Source organism: Diaphorina citri, unplaced genomic scaffold (genome assembly GCF_000475195.1).
Source record: "Diaphorina citri unplaced genomic scaffold, Diaci psyllid genome assembly version 1.1 scaffold1180, whole genome shotgun sequence".
NCBI lineage: Eukaryota > Metazoa > Arthropoda > Insecta > Hemiptera > Psyllidae > Diaphorina > Diaphorina citri.
The window spans coordinates 1-1,756 of NW_007378609.1; the positions used below are offsets into that span (position 1 = coordinate 1).

General features: G+C 41.1%; 1 protein-coding gene across 1 annotated transcript in view; it reads right to left on the minus strand.

The window, feature by feature from the left end:
- Positions 1-32: 32 nt before the first annotated feature.
- Positions 33-1,756, minus strand: part of LOC103514606 — a gene marked incomplete at its 3' end in the record, with an annotated part of 26,434 nt that continues 24,710 nt past the window's right edge. Inside the window, exons 12-13 of the mRNA XM_008479503.2 lie at positions 368-1,748; positions 33-120 (exon numbers count right to left, since the gene is read on the minus strand). Coding sequence (XP_008477725.2) covers positions 33-120; positions 368-1,748 — 1,469 coding nt within the window. The remainder of the gene's footprint in view (positions 121-367; positions 1,749-1,756) is intronic.

Here is a 1,756-nt window from a genome sequence, read left to right on the forward strand (position 1 = left end):
GACATCATTCAGAATGACCAGTTGCTTTTTACCGTCCAGATCCGATTTCACCTCAAACACGGGTTTCCAACCAAGCAGGGATTGTTGAAGGAAATACAACAGGCACTCCTGAGTGTTTACCTGGGGAGATGAACAGATTGTGATTTGCAATTGTAATTAAAACTTAAAGCAAAGTCTTGATAATTTTCATTTTGTGACTTTTTTTTCGTAATTTTCAACGAGATTCCAGCTTCAGGTAATCTGGTCCAAGCATTATTGTTTTCAGGTACCTAATTTTTCTATTAGTATGATTGATTTTCAATGTGGAATATTAAAATTTGTGTGTAAAGAGAAAATTATGTGAGCTAAGCTTGATTTATGTAGGTACTTTATTCTTAGGATTATAATAACACAGGAGGAAGGAAGTGACACCTAGGAGTTTACACGCTATATGCTCACTCCCTATGTTATGAGCATCTAGCAGGAACTGACTTAGCTTTCCATAATATTGATGAGATGTTATCTGTATGAGTGTGATAAGTGTTTCCTCATAGGTTACACCACAGCAGGAGGCAATCTTCTTCAATGTCACCTCAGACAAGGCCTCTGTATTGATGGTTTGGTTCAGTTCATTGAGTACAGAACGTAGGACGGACTCCCGTTTCCCTGGATAAGATAACTCAGAGACTGAACTTCCCGTGTTGAAATCTCGACGTAACATATACACATGCTTTACTTTCTGTACATATGTATCTAAACCTTTAGCCAGAGGGTCTGTGGGACTGGTCTTGCGTGTGTTGATATTCTCTAATCTCTGCTTGACAGATTCTAATATGTTGACGTAGTTCTCTGCTCGCTTATCTTGGCTTCTGACGAGCAGATGTGTCCTAGCAATGATCACCTTACAGCAAGCTTTCACTATATCTGGATGTAATGCTGGATCATCCAGGAAGTTCACAGCTTCATCTGTTCGACTCCCGTCTATTAGATTGGATACATATAGTTCATAGGGATCATAGTTCTTATTAGAATCAAGTGACTGTACAAGTTGTACTGCATCTTGTAACATGCTAGGTTTCTTCTGTTTGTATATGAAGCGAATGAGACGAGATAAATGATGTTTGGGTGGGAGATCCTGCTTGAATCCATACTTCTTCAGAATAAGTTTCCCAGGGACAAGGTTGTACTCTGTCTGTACGGCGGATACGAGTTGATGTGAGGCTTTGAGTGCAGACTCCCCTAGCGCTAGGATAACAGGACTCCAAGGTACAGGAGAACGTCTTAGTACACAGAGAATAGCTTGGACTCTCTCCTCTGTGTTGAGTATGAGAGGGATAAGCACAGAGATCTTATCTTCCCAAGCAGCATCTTCAGCGTACCACCAGTTAACAGAGGATTCCAGTAGAAGTTTGATATATTCTGTGAGGACAGCATCGTTGGAGAGTTTATTCTCAAATAGGAACTGTGCGAGGAAGCCTGAGAATAAGCCTGATACTTGCTGACTAGCTGTACGATCTAATATATCAAACACCACTTCCAACTTATTCGACTGACAATACTCAGAGAATGAGAGACGGATATTGAATGAGCTTTTGAGCAGTGTTAGGCTTTGCAGGATTTTGATGAGGCTAAGTAGATTTTGGATGGGGGAGTTTGGAGAGCAGCCTTGAGCGTTGGAAATACCTAGAGAGGATAGAGAGGTACTTTCAATGATGCCTAGAACGGATTGACAGAATTTGAGACTGGATTCAGACCAGTTGGGACCGGAGCTGAGTTC